Source organism: Bison bison, unplaced genomic scaffold, assembly GCF_000754665.1.
Source record: "Bison bison bison isolate TAMUID 2011002044 unplaced genomic scaffold, Bison_UMD1.0 scf7180017864317, whole genome shotgun sequence".
In the NCBI taxonomy this organism is placed as follows: domain Eukaryota; kingdom Metazoa; phylum Chordata; class Mammalia; order Artiodactyla; family Bovidae; genus Bison; species Bison bison.
Window position 1 is genome coordinate 7,174,870 of NW_011494889.1, and position 13,835 is coordinate 7,188,704.

At 37.6% G+C, this 13,835-nt stretch overlaps 1 protein-coding gene across 2 annotated transcripts in view; it reads right to left on the minus strand.

Moving 5' to 3' along the window:
* Window positions 1–12,432, minus strand: part of EFCAB2 (EF-hand calcium binding domain 2) — a 75,444-nt gene extending 63,012 nt beyond the window's left edge. The window contains exons 1-2 of one of the 2 annotated variants that reach the window (XM_010852902.1): window positions 11,531–12,432; window positions 8,613–8,692 (exon numbers count right to left, since the gene is read on the minus strand). In XM_010852902.1, the coding sequence (XP_010851204.1) occupies window positions 8,613–8,635 (23 nt within the window). In that variant the 5' untranslated portion in view covers window positions 8,636–8,692; window positions 11,531–12,432. Of the gene's footprint in view, window positions 1–8,607; window positions 8,693–11,530 lie in introns of those variants that run through there. The other variant, XR_826376.1, reaches the window with a different exon arrangement.
* Between the last annotated feature and the right edge of the window lie 1,403 nt (window positions 12,433–13,835).

Here is a 13,835-nt window from a genome sequence, read left to right on the forward strand (position 1 = left end):
CAGGATGTCTGGCTCTAGGTCAGGATCACACCATCATGATTATCTTGGTCGTGAAGATCTTTTTTGTACAGTTCTTCTGTGTATTCTTGCCACCTCTTCTTAATATCTTCTGCTTCTATTAGGTCCATACCATTTCTGTCCTTTATCGAGCCCATCTTTGCATGAAATGTTCCCTATCTCTAATTTTCTTGATGAGATCTCTAGTCTTTCCCATTCTGTTGTTTTCCTCTATTTCTTTGCATTGATTGCTGAGGAAGGCTTTCTCATCTCTCCTTGCTATTCTTTGGAACTCTGCATTCAGATGCTTATATCTTTCCTTTTCTCCTTTGCTTTTTGCTTCTCTTTCCAGTATAAAATTAAAAAATTTTTAAAAAGAAGCATATGAATAAAATCCCCAGCATGTTGGACTACTAGAGTTGAAGTGGAGTCACAGAGTGACTGCCGAAACACTGGAGCCCTATGGTTCCTTTGCAACAAATGTTATTCCAGTGGGCTAAGAGGACTGAATACCACTGCAGGTTTTTACTTATTCCTTATGAATATAAGAAATAATTACTTCTTATACCATTCATTTCCAAGTATATCCTTACAATACACTTGGATTAACTGAGAAAACATAAGGATTATTTTGGTCCCATGCAGCCTGAAAGAGTGTAAGCAACAGAATGATGAGAGGGAGCCAGATTTCCAAATATGCCTCTAGCTATCTAAGCACATGGTAATTAATGCTTCTTGGGTTTGTGTCCCCTCTAACTTTCAAAGCTAAGGAAGATACTGCCATGAACTGTTCTTTGTTATGTATCTGTATTAAGTCTTCCACATTTAATAACGCAGACAGTTTTCAAATGAATCCAATATGTTATTTCCTATGCTAAGGAGAACAGGTTGAGGCTGCAGCTGTCCAAACCTGGAAGCCACAGAGGGTACACACCCAGAGGCCACAGGAATTATATGCCCAGAGGCCCCAGGAAGTACACTCCCTGAGACCACCAATAATCAGAAAGTCTCTGGCTCCCAATTTTTGTAGACACACAGCAAACTCTGCGGCTGATCTAGATAACACAGTAAGTACAACAGATAGATACCTACCAGCCAGAATCAAGTGAAGTTGATCACCAAAGATATAAAATACAAAAAGGGTCTCCTAAAAACAGGCAATTAAGTACCCTGTACAGGACAGCCTGAACCCAAGTGTTATTTTTCTGTCATAGTGCCATCATATTACTAAACTTTCATCTATAAAGACACATAAAAATAAATAGCTTCAGGAATCAGAATTTGGGATAGTTTTTTAAACTTTCTTTAACTGATTTTTTAAACTGATTCTTTAATCATAGTTTATTAAAAGGGATAATACAAACAAACCAATTTTTTACAAATCATCTTGAAAGTGAGATGGTAAAATAACAAGATATAAATCAACCTTTAAAACTATTTATTTTTATGTGTAATTGTGAAATATTTCAGAGAAAAGTAAAGAAAAAAGGATTACACGGAATTCCCTGGAGGTCCAGTAGTTAGGACTCTGGGGTCTCACTGCCAGGGCCAGGGTTCAATCCATGGTCATGGAATTAAGATCCCACAAGCTTTGCAATGTGGCAAAAAAAAAAAAAAAAAAAAATTACAGATTTCGTATATCCAATACCAAGATTAAATAGAAGTTAACATTTTGCCACATTTGTTCCCTAACAATAAAACATTGCAGAAACAGCTAAAGTTCTGCTTGTCATTCCTGTCCCTCCATCTTCAGATGCAACCACTACTCTGAGGACACTGTTTATCACTCTCATGAATGTTATTTGTCCTCATAAACAATAGACTATCACTTTGTATATTTAAAATTTACATTTTGTGGTTTTCATTGTTGTAGCCTCGCGTTCCGGGAAACAAAATCACTCAGAAGGACAATGCAGATAGTGGAGTGCAATTTATTACACCGGGGGGCCCAAGGCAGAGTCTCCTCTTAGCCAAGGACCCCCAACCAGTTTTTGTGAAGACCTTATATACCCTAAGTGTATGTGCTCAAACCCACCTCCCCAAATTCCCTGAAACTAGTCTGAACAAAGGAAAAGAAGGATACAATCAAAGTTAACCCGTGATTCGTATGCCTTAAACCCGTGATTCGTATGCCTTAAGCCTAGGTAGTTAAGAGTGGACAATTATCAATAGGCCTGTGGTCATACCCCAGTAAGCATAATAGAATTTATGATTCTATTCAGTTACACAGATAATTAGGGTATTGTTTCAGCCTCAGGAGAGTCTAGGTACAAGCACTGGGGCTCTTCCATCTGGGGGTCTGGTTTTCCAGTTAGTATGTCATTTCCATAGATACTGGGCATATAGCTCAAAGTCCACAGTCTGGCCCAAGATGAAGTCCTGCTTTCAAGATGGAACCTGTTCTGTCTGTTTCCTCCTTCATCATAATTTTCACTTTCTTTTGTAATATTTTAAACTTAACATTTTTCAAATTTATCTAGGTTACTCAAGTGGTTTTATTTCATCATTCATTTTATTCATGCATGTGAATTATCACTGTATGAATAAAATTATACAAATTTACTCCCTATCAACAGGCCTGTGGGTCCAACAATCCCATTCCTCTTTTTATAATATACTTCTCTAAGCCACAAATGCAGATCCATTTACCTATGCAGTTTTTCAAAAGCTCTTTGAGTGACCCCAAGCTTTTTCTGACAATAATTGCTTGGGGAAACTGTCCATGCAATTCCTCTATATTCCTCACGCTTTTACAACCTGATAAAGATGAACTGTGAAATGCTGTATTAACTTCTCTTCAAAAATAGTACTAAAAGTGAAGTAGAAGTAATATTTATGGCACCTCCAATCCTCTTAAGAGTTATTTCTAAATCATTGCAAAAAAGTTCTTATCATATACTTCTTATTGAATTTTAGACAAGATCTAATACACTCAAGGTTCTTGCCAGTTGCTTAAGAAACTTAAGTCTCCTTATCAGTAAAATAGATGAATACTGGGTGTTGTGAGCCCCAGAGACTCATGCTAAGTTGAGATAATAGCAGTGAAAAAGAGATTCTCTGCATTAGCAAAAGGCTACCTGGGGTTGCTGGACTGCATAAAATTTGCATTATTCAAACAGCCAAAAGGTGGAAACAACCCAAATGTCCATGGACAGAGAGCTGAATAAACAAAGTGTGTTATATACACACAGTGGAATATTATTCAGTTTTAAGGGATGGAATTCTGATATAAGTTACAATAAGGAAGAATCCTGAAGACATTATGCTAAGTCAAATAAACCGGACAGTGAGGTACTTAGTACAGTCAAACTCATAGAGATACAAAGTAGAATCGTGGCTGCCAGGAACTAAGGAGAAGGGAGAATGGGGAGGTGCTGTTTAAAGGGTATGGAGTTTCAGTTTGGGAAAATAAAGATGTCCTGAAGATGGATGGAAATAATGTAAATATACTCAATACCACTGAACTATACACTTAAAAGAGCTTTCCTAGGGGCTCAGACAGTAAAGAATCTGCCTGCAATGAGAGAGACCTGAGTTTGATCCCTGGGTGGGGAAGATCCCCTGGAGAAGGGAATGGCAACCCACTCCCCACTCCAGTATTCTTGCCTGGAGAATTCCATGGACAGAGGAGCCTGATGGGCTACAGTCCATGGGGTCGCAAAAAGTCAGACACGACTGAGCGACTTAACACACACCCACACACACTTAAAAATGGTTAAAATGGTAAATTTTGTTACATATATTTATCAAAATAAAAAATACACACACATATATAAACATCTGTATTTGCATGGACTATCTCTGGAAGTATGAGAAAATTATAATGAATCTTGCCTTTAGAAAGAGAGCCAAGTGAAAGTCTACCTATCACTATATATTCTTTGTACCTTTAGAATTTTACCTTATATATTATCTAGTCAAAAATTTAATTTTCAGTCATGCTTTTGATTGAAATCTGAACACAGAGCAGGAAAATGTATGTAAGTCAAAATGTATAATGGTTTATGTTTGTATGAGGCAAAATAAAAATCCCCCTAATTGATACTATTAAAAACCTGCCATGACGTTTTTCAAGATGCAACCTTCAAAAACTATTTTACAAGGAAAATGGAAAATAAAACAAACTGCTTCAGAACTGAAAAGATCAAAACAGAACACACAGATATATGTAAAATGTTCTTAGGAGAATACAATATAACATTGCTAATCCAGATTAAATAGAGGAAAAACAAGTCTAAATTATTTACTTAAGAATATAGAGTAGGATAATAATACGAGCTAATATTGTTCTAAGCTTTAAATACCAAACTAATTTGTTCTAAGTTAATATTGTTCTAAGAGCTTTAGAAATGTCCACTGACAACAGTGGGTCTGAAACTTTTTGGTCTCAGAACCCCTTTTACACTCTTAAAACTTATTCAGACCCATAAAGAGCTTTTGTTTATGTGAGTTACATTTAATATTAAAAATTAAACCCCAAAGTTTAAAAATGTTTATTATCCATCCAGTTCAGTTACTCAATCACATCCAATTCTTTGCGACCCCATGGACTGCAGCACATCAGGCTTCCCTGTCACCAACTCCCTGAACTTGCTCAAACTCATGTCCATCAAGTCCAAACTCATGTCCATCGAGTCAGTAATACCATCCAACCATCTCATCCTCTGTCGTCCCCTTTTCCTCCCACCTTCAATCTTTCCCAGCATCAGGGTCTTCTCCAATGAGTCAGTTCTTCGAATCAGGTGGCCAAAGTATTAAGAGTTTCAGCTTCAGCATCGGTCCTTCCAATGAATATACAGGACTGATTTCCTTTAAGATTGACTAGTTTGATCTCCTTGCTGTCAAATTCATAGAAATAACAATAAACTCATTATATGTGCTCAGTGGCTTCAGTTGTGTCTGACTCTTTGTGACCCCATGGACTGTAGCCCACCAGATTCCTCTGTCCTTGGGATTCCCCAGTAAGAATACTAAGTGGGTTGCCATTTCCTCCTCCAGGGGATCTTCCTGACCCAGGGATTGAACCCGCTTTTCCTGCATTGCAGGTGGATTCTTCATTGCTGAGCCACTGGGGAAGTCCCATATTTGCTTACATAAATATTTCTTGTGTGTGAAAAATTAACTATATTTTCCAAAACAAAAAATAAATTTAATTAGAAGAATGGTAGTGCTGTACATGTCTGCTTTAACGTCTGGCTTAACAGAAGACAGCTGGATTCTCCTATCTGGCTCTGCCTTCAATCTGTTGCAATATCACACATGCAGCTTTCGAAAAAACTCCAATATACACTTGTGAAAAAATGAGAATGAAAATAGCAAATACTGTCTCAGATTTATTATGAGAATAGCTTGATTTCACAGACTCCTGAAAGAATCCTAGGGATACACAGGATTCTCCAAACCATTTTGAGACCTACTAATTTACATCAGTCCTATGTGGCAAATGTAAAAACTTAGGTACAGAAAGAGTAAAAAGTTACTCTTATTTAAATAAGAGTAAACAAGTTACCCTTCGATCCCTGGGTTTGGAAGATCCCCTGGAGAAGGAAATGGCAACCCACTACAGTACTCTTGCCTGGAAAATTCTATGAACGGAGGAGCCTTTTAGGCTACGGTCCATGGGGTCACAAAGAGTTGTACACGACTGAGCGACTTCACTTTCACTTTCAAATAAGTTAGAGTGAGTAAATAAGTAATAAGTAAATAAGTTAGAGTGACAAAGCCAGGAATGAACTCAGAAAGTCTGATTCCAATCCCCAGGATGTCCCTCAGAGCCACGAGGAAAGCAGCAGGAGCTCATTTAATAATGTTTTACACATGATGAAAAAAGACAAAACCCACTGGCTGCCTGGCAGTCACAATACCACACCTCCACTCCACCTAAAGTAATAAAATTTCAAATTAAAGTTTTCAATTCATGCAAAGAGCACATGAGCGGGCAGAAACAGTCAAAAAGCCAAGTAAGTATCTCAAGGAACAACTCTCTCTTCTAAACCAAGCTATTTCGACTGTCTCTGAAACTCTTACTCCATTCAGACACCTCTTTATTCAATCTACCCAGAATACTGCCTTCAATTCTTTTTTTTTTAATGTTTAAAGTCTTTATTGAATTTGTTACAATATTGCTTCTGTTTTTATATTTTGTTTTCTATCAGATAGTAAAGCATACTATATAAACTGAGAGCAATTAATATAGGAATGTCCTAGTATGGCTTCCTTGGTGGTTCAGACGGTAAAGAATCTGCCTGCAATGCAGGAGACCAGGGTTCGATCTCTAGGTTAGAAGATCCCCTGGAGAAGGGAATGGCAATCCACTCCAGAAGTCCATGGACGGAGGAGCCTGGTGGGCTACAATCCATGGGGTCGCAGAGCTGGACACGACTAACACTTTCACTACTTGTCCTAGTGTATGACCGTGAGGTAAGGCAACAGGTCAGAATACGTAGCCCAAAGCAGACCCAATTACAGAAAATGTAGCATATTATAAAATGATTCTAATAATTCCAGAGATAAATAAATGGAATGGTTTAGTAACTTGGAAAACGTGAGTCTATTTATGCCTTCACTTTTAACCATAAGCCAAAATAAATTCTAGCAAGATTAACTGTTTTTACAAATAGAAGAGCCTGCTAAAGCTAAGAAAAGCAGGACCAGACTTTATTTTAGCACTACATCCCCTGAGCTTCTTCCAGGGCTGAGGCACAGCTGCCCCAAACAGAAGAAACTGATCTGAGTTTCGACTGTGTCGTTATCCTGTTATTCCATCTTTGGCAAGTTGCTTTGCTTCCTGGCTGATTTATAAAAAGCAGAAAGTAATGATACCGGCAGCATGAGAATGCTCACTGTAAACTTTAAAGTGCTATACAAATTAGCAGAAGGAATAAAGACTAGAAACTCCATTCATCCATGTTGCTACCCCTTGGATATTTCAATGCTAAAAACTATGCCAATTTTCCTGGTAACTTTCTTTCTTTTATAAAGTAGACAATTTAAGTAAGAACATACACTTTCCCGCTGGGTCTCGGTACAATTATTTTAATTCTGAGTGGGAAGAAAGACGCATCCCATAAGCATGTTTGGGTGTGTGCGTGTGCGCTCAGTTGTGTCCAACGCTTTGTGACCCCATGGACTGTAGCCTGCCAGGCTCCTCTGTCCATGGGATTTCCCAGGCAAGAATACTGGGGTGTGTTGCCATTTCCTTTTCCAGGGGATCTTCCCAACCCAGGGATAGAACCCAATGGTTCTTTACTAGCTGAGCCACCGGGGAAGCCCATGAGCATGTTTGCATGCATGCTCTGTCGTTTTAGTTGTATCTGATTCTCTGTGACCCCATGGACTGCGGCCCACCAGGCTCCTCTGTCCAAGGGATTCTCCAGGCAAGAATACTGGAGTGGGTTGTCAGGCCCTCCTCATAAGCATGTTTATGTCCCCTGAATTGGCTCTTTTACCAAAAAACGGCAGGCATCACTGCTCTAAGGGAATTGGGAGATTTTCTCTTTACTGCTACTTTTTGGAAGCCTCCCCTCAAAGCAGAAGACTATCCTGTGAAGTTTGTGAAGGGGGGGGTGGAGGGGAGGAGGGTGGAGGCAGGTGTCTTGGAACCAATACCTTGTGGATACTGAGGGATGACTGTAGTTACAATCAGTCATACTCATATTGTTCATTCAGTCTAGCTCAAATTTAAAGCATTTAGTCCTCTGACCAGTCTGGAAGTGATGGGACTGGTTTATAAGCATCAAATGATTCTTGCCAAAACCATTTAAAAATCATTTCCCACTGTTTTGTTGGCCTCCATACTGAGTTCTAACTCTTGAGATTGTGATCCTATCAAATATTTCTCAATCAGTTTGGCCTCCTGGAAGGATGATTTCATTACCTTTCTTTGTTGTACATGCGTGGCACAGATTGTACAACATGCATAATCTCCTCTATCTTTCGCCTCTTTTTTTCAAACTATTCTTTGTCTCTTGTCCTCTATTCTAAATCTACCAGTATTCATGTTTTTTTCTCATCTTTTTATGTTCTTTTGTTTTGGTTCTTTTTGTTATTTTACTTGAGGTGTGTATCATGTTTGGGAATTATTAATCCTTCTCTGTAATATCCTATTTATGCTTGATAATACATATCCATGGCTTTTGGTTTGGTTTTGTTTTTTTGCCACACTGCGCTGCTTGTGGGACTTCAATTCCCCGTCCAGGAAATGAACCCAGACCATGGCAGTGAAAGTTCAGAATTCTAACCACTAGGCCACCAGTGAATGACCCGTATCTATGTATTCTAAAAGCAAATTCTGTTCATTCACTCAACAAATATTTACTGAGTGCCAACTGTGTGTCCAGCACTAAAGCTATAGTATACAAGTTTGTCTCATTCACAGAATTTAGTCTATAGATTAGAATAGGCAATGTGGATATATAGTCTTTCCACTAGATTATGAAGAATAAGAAACAGTACTAATACAAAACAGCAGCTAGAAAAGACCTTTTGCCGAGCACAGAAACATAAATACTTTAACATAATAAATTCAAAGAATGTAGAAAGAGAAATGAACCATCTTCTACTTCACGAGTTGTATCAGCAATTTAGAATTAGAAGGAAACATCTCCAAACCTCACATCCACTGTATTATTTGACTCATGGTCAAACACTTCAAAAGCTTCTTTGATTTTTTTGTGAAATTCTGCTACAGCTACCTCTGCAAAAGAAAAAGTAAATAAAAATTATTTTACTGTAACTTTAAATTCAAAACAAAAAAATTCAACAACTAGAAATTATTAATAAGGAAGAACATGCAGCACACTTCCCTAGTGTTCTTTTTTGGCAGGGAGGGGAGTTACGTAGGAGAACGTCTTTATTCTTAGGAGAGGCATGCTGAAGTCTTTAAGAGTGAAATGTTACAATATCTGCAATTTACTTCCCCTCTCCCCTTCCCAATATGCTTTTTGTTTGTTTGTTTGTTTAAATCTTAGTTTTATTTTTAAATTTATTTATTTAATTACTTTATTTATTTGGCTGTGTTTGGGCTTAGTTGTGGCATATGAACTACCATTCATTCTACTATTTCACTCAGATGCTCTAATTTTCCAGGTTGCAACATAACCTTCAATTGTGAAAACTATCAAAGGGATGTAACAATTTATTGATATTTATTAATTTATTATAATAACATGGTGGCAAACTTCTAGTTTGATAAGAAAATAAATGTTATTATTTAAATGCACAGTTCCTTGCTTACAAGTAAATCTGAATAGTGATCCTTAATGCTTGTTTATCACCTCTGTTTTCTGTTTTGAATTGTCTGTTCAGGTTCTCTGCTCATCCGTACTGGGATCTTCCATTTTTTTTCTTAACAATTTGTATGAGCTCGTTAAATAATAAAGACTTACTGAAATTCTTACTTAATTCTTACTGAAAGAATTACTGAAAATAATTTTAAGAAGTATTGAAAACAATTTTCCAGGTCAGTTGTTTGCATTTGCTTCCCTAATATGAAAACAGTTCCACCTCCCTTATGATCATCAAAATCACACATGATTACTGAAGACAAAAAAAGAGAAGTTGAGATCAAGTAAACATTACTTCAAATCCTAACATGCAGAGTTAACTACTTTTAATGTTGCCCTCTAATCTAATGTTTCACTCAACAGTAAATTGTGAGCATCTTTTCATTCTCAAAAAAATATTTATTACATTATTGTTTTTAGTGGCTGATAATCCATTATAGAACTTTATCATAGTTTATTAAACCAGCTCCCTAACTGTAGACATTTAGGTAGTTTCTAAATGTTTTTGTTGTTAAATATATTAATTTTTGAGTGAACCATTCTGCCCAATTCATCTTTGTGCATTTGTCTTATTATCTCACTGAAATACGCTAAGTTGAATGCAGTTGAATTTGTGTTATTTAGTGGGAACATTCTTACTAGTTCTAATAGTAACTTGGGAAAAATCTCACTGGTTATAATACTGTCATTACACAAAGCTGATATTTGCTTTTTAAATTTAAGATTACCTTTTAAAAGTATGTTATTTTTAATTTTTATTTTAGTGACACCTGTTGAGATTTCTTATCCTTTAAAGTTTAGAAACATAGTCTTTGAAAGAACCACCAAAAGAGGGAGAAAATTATCCTTTTTCTACAGGTTTGGTAAACTCAATTCTATTTTCTTCTACAATTTAAAAATACACTTTTTAATCCATCTGAAAGTTATTTTGGCACGATTCAAAGTGAAAGATTAACTTCTAATCTGATTTTAATAATTTTTAATTTACTAAGCACTTGAATTCTTTCCTCCTACTTTACAATGTGTTATAGTCCTTTATGTGATGGAGACTACTTCCATTGTCTATTCTACTGATTCCATTCTGAACTGTATTTCTACTGTTATGGCATTACCATCCCATTTCACTTATTAATATTATCACTGTTCCTGGTCTTCTTCTTAGGAATATTCATTAATATACTCACCAGTGTAAGTCTTCCAAATGAAACTTAGAAATTCAAATAAAATTTAGAAATTCCAAATAAAACACCATTGGGATTGCTATTGCAATGAAGCTATACACTGAGAAAGACTGAACATTTTAAAATAGTTTTCACATCTAAGAGATCTGTATTAGCTATATAGCCCTTTTTATATCTCTAAATTGAAGGTTATACATTATGGCTTTCCTCATATAAGCCACACACAAATTCTCCAAGATTGTGCCTCAGTACTTTATGGATTTTGTGGATATTGTGAAGGAATCTTTTTGGAGACCTTGAAATTTCTAGAAGTAGAGGTAAATATTAATTTTTTAAAAATTTGCTATTGATCTTATACCCATCTATTTCCCAAAACTTTTTATAATCCCTCTTCAGTTGGTTACTTTGTATTTTCTGATAATTCATTTGGTCTCTTCTTTCCAAAATGCATACTTTCTTATTTCTCCTTCATGATTTAGGACACTGGCTAGAACTACCAAAACAAATTGAATTCATAAAATGATAATGATAATCTTTGCTCTTTAAAAACATTATTTGATAGATTAGAATACTAGTCCTTTACCAGTAAATACAATGCTGATTTGTGTTCTGAAATAGGTATTACTAACAAGTTTAAAGCAGTATTCTTCCATTCCTATGCCCAATTTTATATTAACAACAATTACTAACTTTTAACAACCTCTAGTTAATATTGATGCAAAGAACTCACTCATTGGAAAAGATCCTGATGCTGGGAAAGATTGAAGGCAGGAAGAGAAGGGGATGACAGAGGATGAGATGGTTGCATGGCTTCACCGACTCGTTGGACATGGGTTTGAGCAAGCTCCGGGAGTTGGTGATGGACAGGGAAGCCTGGCATGCTGCAGTCCATGGGGTTGCAAATGGTCAGACACGACTGAGCAACTGAACTGAACTGAACTGAAGTTTTCTAAAATGGGTTCTGTTTCATACTCATTCCTCAACGTGTTTCTCAGTAAAAGGCTTCAATGATCAAAAATGCCTGAGAAAGGAATTTAAAGGGTGTGTTTTTGACAAAAACAGACTCACAATATTATGTTCTCCTCTTGGGGATTAATCATGCATATTAGCATATTAAAGTCTTTGAGATGTTCTAAAGAAATTAATGCAGCATTTTCCAAATTTACTTGATCATGAAATCTCCTTTTTCCAATCGTCATCTGTCAGGAATAAATAATGTTTTAATCGACATTTGGAACTTCCATAACTCAGGAATCCTCACCCACTGGACACAGGTATGATGTGAAAGGATTACAAGAGCATCCAAAAACACTGATCCTCTCATCTCTCAGTGTGGCCAGATCAAAGTTAGATCTGGCAAAGTCAGGCAGCTGAAAGAATCTATTCCAGCGATTCCTGGCAGGAGGCTCAAAGCAGAACAGGCTCTGATGGCAAGCCCCTTGGTCTACACAGGTAGCAAGCACAACAAATATCAAGCACCCAGGGCTCCACGCTTGCCATGAAAGTGATCTACCTCATATCCTCCTATTTCAGAAAACAGAAATCAAATGCAGCACTGCTCACCATGGACAAATGGACAAAGAACCCATGGAGCTAGTGGAGTAGTTCATGCTCCACACGCCCAAGGAACACAGTGTTGGGACTGAGGGGGCTTGTGGCTCTAAGAAACAGCCCATAATCTTTATCTTCATATACGCTAGCTAATTCTACCCTTCCACAGATGATACGAACTTTCAGTAGCAGCCAAGCTTGCTGCCTGGCTCTAACAACACATAACATGTTATATAAATTAAATCTATACCACAGTTTTTAAGTAATGATATGAGAAAGTTCAACTAGATTAAATAACCATTTGCAGGGACTTCCCTGGTGGTCAGCTGTTAAGACTCTGAGCTCCCAATGCAGGGGCCCGAGTGTCATTCCTGGTGTAGGGAACTAGACTCCACATACTGCAACTAAGACCAGGAGTAGTCAAATAAATAAATAAAAATAAATATTTTTTAAAAAAGCATTTGTATTACATCACAAAATTTTCAATTATATTTTTCAATTAAAGGGTGTGTTTGACAAAAACAGACTCACAGATACAGAGAGCAAACTACTAACTAGTGGTTATCAGTGGGGAAAGGAGTGAGGGGTGAAATAGGAGAATGAGATTGAGAGACACAAACTACTATATATAAAATAAATAAGCACCAGTCAGAATGGCCACCATCAAAAAATCTACAAACAATAAATGCTGGAGAGGTTGCGGAGAAAAGGGAACCCTTTTACATTGTTGGCGGGAATGTAAATTGGTACCACCACTGTGGAAAACAATACAGAGGCTTCCTAGAAAACTAAAAATAGAGGTACCACATGACCCAGCAATCTCACCCCTGGGCATATACCCAGAGAAAATCACAATTTGAACAGATACGTGCACCCCAACGTTCACAGCAGAACCATTTACAATAGCCAAGGCATGGAAACAATCCAAGTGCCCATCAACAGACAATTGGTTTAAGGAGATGTGATATATATATATATATACAATGGAATATTGCTCAGCCATAATAAAAAAAAAAAAGAAATAATGCCATTTGCCACATGGATGGACCTAGAGATTGTCATATGGAATGAAGTAAGTCAGACAGAGAAAGACAAATACCATATGATATCACTTATATATGGAATCTAAAAAAAGGGTACAGGGCTTCCCTGGGGGTCTAGTGGTTAAGAATACACCTGCCAATTCAGGGAACATGGGTTCAATCCCTAATCCAGGAAGATCTCACAGGCTGTGGAGCAACTAAACCCATGTGTCACAACTATGGAACCCATGTGCTGCAACTACTGAAGCCCACATGCCTAGAGCCCGTGGTCCACAACGAGAGGGGCCAGCACAGTGAGAAGCCGGCACACCTCAACAAGGAGCAGCCCACGCTCGCCACACCTGGAGAGCCTGAGCCCACGTGCAGCCATGAAGACCTCCTCCTCCTCCTAAGCTGCTTCAGTCGTGTCCGACTCTGTGCGACCCCATAGATGGAAGCCCACCGGGCTCCTCTGTCCTTGGGATTCTCCAGGCAAGAACACTGGAGTGGGTTGCCATTTCCTTCTCCAATGCATGAAAGTGAAAAGTGAAAGGGAAGTCGCTCAGTCGTGTCTGACTCTTTGTGACCCCATGGACTGCAGCCCACCAGGCTCCTCTGTCCATGGGGTTTTCCAGGCAAGAGTACTGGAGTGGGTCGCCAGTGCCTTCTCCGAATGAAGACCTAGCACAGCCAAATAAATAAATAATTTTAAAAAATAAAAATAAAAATGTTAAAAGGGTACAAATGAACTTATCTACAAAACAGAAATAGTGTTACAGATGTAGAAAACAAATTTAGGC